At 44.8% G+C, this 2,446-nt stretch overlaps 1 protein-coding gene across 1 annotated transcript; it reads right to left on the bottom strand.

The window, feature by feature from the left end:
• Positions 1-380: 380 nt before the first annotated feature.
• On the bottom strand, positions 381-2,217 carry LOC106304594 (ammonium transporter 1 member 3). The gene has a single exon (XM_013740999.1). The coding sequence runs from the start codon at positions 1,992-1,994 to the stop codon at positions 480-482; it is 1,515 nt and encodes a 504-aa protein (XP_013596453.1). The 5' UTR covers positions 1,995-2,217; the 3' UTR covers positions 381-479.
• Between the last annotated feature and the right edge of the window lie 229 nt (positions 2,218-2,446).

Here is a 2,446-nt window from a genome sequence, read left to right as displayed (position 1 = left end):
GGGAAAATTATAATTGTTTTTTTTCTTCATATAACGTGATGAATCTCATTTAAAAATGAAACTCATAATACACTTGTAGGCCCGGCCCACAGAAAAAACCGAAGAAGCAAGGATTTCCGACCTTCATAAATATATATTAGTTTCGGCCATCAATGTACAAAGTATCATTTAGTTTAGTAGTATAAATGACGGTGTTTATATCTCAATAACCCGGGTTTGAACCATGTGCTTGACACTTTTTTACTCTTTTTAAAAGTGGGACCCACGAAACGCTGACGTGGCGTGCTAAGGAGAGAGCAAAAACTAAATCATTATAATATAGATTTAGTACAAAAACGCTTTTAAATGACCGCCTATGTGAATGATATAGAGGTACAATTTAATGATGGATGAGTCAGTATCCATACCAAGTTTGTATTTCAAAACCATATTACCCCAACAATGCTCAACAGTTAAAAAAATTACAAGAAGCTTGAAAATTAAACCCGAGGAGGAGTAACCGAACGTGGGAAAGGAGATCCAGGGTCAACTCTTTGGAGCTGAATGGCCCTGTGAGACTCATCATCATTATCATAGTACATATAAGCAAAACCACCGTGACGTGTCATATCCATACCGGCCATCTCATCCTTCTCCGATATCCTCAGCAAACCGAGCCTTTTGAGCAAGAAGAAGAGTGTTCCCATGGTAGCACTAACCCATCCTGCAACCACAAGTATTTGAACTAATTGTGCTCCCAACAGCTTCCCTCCTCCACCCATTAACAGTCCATATGGCCTTCCAGGTGTCTCGCCGTAAACCTCGTTTAGATACTTCTCCTTTGCAAAAAGCCCTACGAATATCAACCCCCACGCACCACATCCTCCGTGTAGTTGCGCCGCCTCGAGGGGATCATCATACTGTACGATCTCCGCGAGCTTGTTGCAGCCGATGAGGACGAGGGCAGCCACGAATCCACATACGATCGCAGCCCAGGGCTCTACCACAGAGCAACCCCCTGTTATGGCAGCGAACCCACCGAGTAGCCCGTTACATACGTCTGTCACGTTCCAGTGGCCAGAGAGAAGACGTTTTCCGAAGAGTGTGGTTAGAGCTGCGGTGGATCCAGCAAGCGTGGTTGTAACCGCTGTCCGTCCTATTCCGCTCCATTGGCCGTAGCTCGAACCGGTTTCATACGGGACGAGGATCTTGGTAAAGGAACCAGGGTTGAAACCATACCAACCGAACCAAAGAAGGAACGTTCCCAAGACGACAAGGGAGGCGGAGTGGCCACGTAGTGCAATAGCGCGACCACTTTTCTCAAACCGGCCACGTCGAGGACCTTCGACGAGAGCACCCCATAATCCTGCTATGCCACCAACCATGTGAACAACACCGGAGCCAGCAAAATCTATGGCTCCGGTGTTAAACAAACGGTCATCTGCTGAACGGAAGGGACTAGCCCATCCGAACGGGGACCAGAACCAGTGAGACACAACAGGATAAACAAATCCAGTTAAGAAAGAAGAGTAGATCAAGTAAGCCACAAACTGAGTCCTCTCCGCGATAGAACCGCTGGTTATTCCAGCAGCTGCGATTGCGAATGACCATTGGTAGAGGAAGAAAGAGTAGTCGGACGTGAGAGTCGGGAAGTCTCTAAGAGCAAAGTTGTGTCTTCCGATGAAACCTTCAGAGGATCCGCCAAAGGCAAAGGCGTAACCGAAAAGATAGTAAAAGAGTCCTCCGGCTGCAGCGTCAAGGACATTGGTGAGCATGATATTCATTGTGTTCTTGGCTCTAACGGAGCCAGCACAGAGCATCGCAAAGCCTATCTGCATGGAGAAGACGAGGTAGGCAGAGAAGAGAAGATAGGTGTTGTCTACGGCGTAGGCTGCATCTGTGAACTTGTTGTTTACGGTGCCTAATTGGCCGCATATGTATTCAGCCGCTGCGGTGGCGTTGGGACCGAGCATGGCGGAGAGATCGGACACAGAGCAAGTTAGAGGTCCTGACATGTTGACAGAGTTGAGACAGAGAGACGCGGAGAAGAAAGGGCGTCTCTTGTGTCTCTATAAAAAGAAGGAAGATGGGGTTTATGGTTGACTTTCGATTCTGGCTTCACCAATTAAATTAGGGAGACATATTAATAAACCCTTAACTACATTAAGAGTTATGTAAGAGAAACATTATTAGATTAGAAGATGATATCTGACAAATCTCTTAACAGCTTTCACTCTATGGTCCTAATCCTATATGGTTTAGTGATTAGCATGTAGTTGTAAATATAAAAGACAGGGGAATATATAAATTACTACTGTATGTCTGTATGTGATGACTATACTTAATAAATCGATTTAAAATCACCGAGCAGATTTTCTAGTTGTAAGTTGTAACCAAGAGTCTTCGTTTCAGCTAAAAGTAAACAAAAATCAAAGGTCTTCGCTGATCATACATCTTAACTTTAATA

This window comes from Brassica oleracea, chromosome C7, assembly GCF_000695525.1.
Source record: "Brassica oleracea var. oleracea cultivar TO1000 chromosome C7, BOL, whole genome shotgun sequence".
In the NCBI taxonomy this organism is placed as follows: Eukaryota; Viridiplantae; Streptophyta; class Magnoliopsida; order Brassicales; family Brassicaceae; genus Brassica; species Brassica oleracea.
Note: the sequence above shows the minus strand (reverse complement) of the source record. Positions and strands in the feature narration are given on the sequence as shown.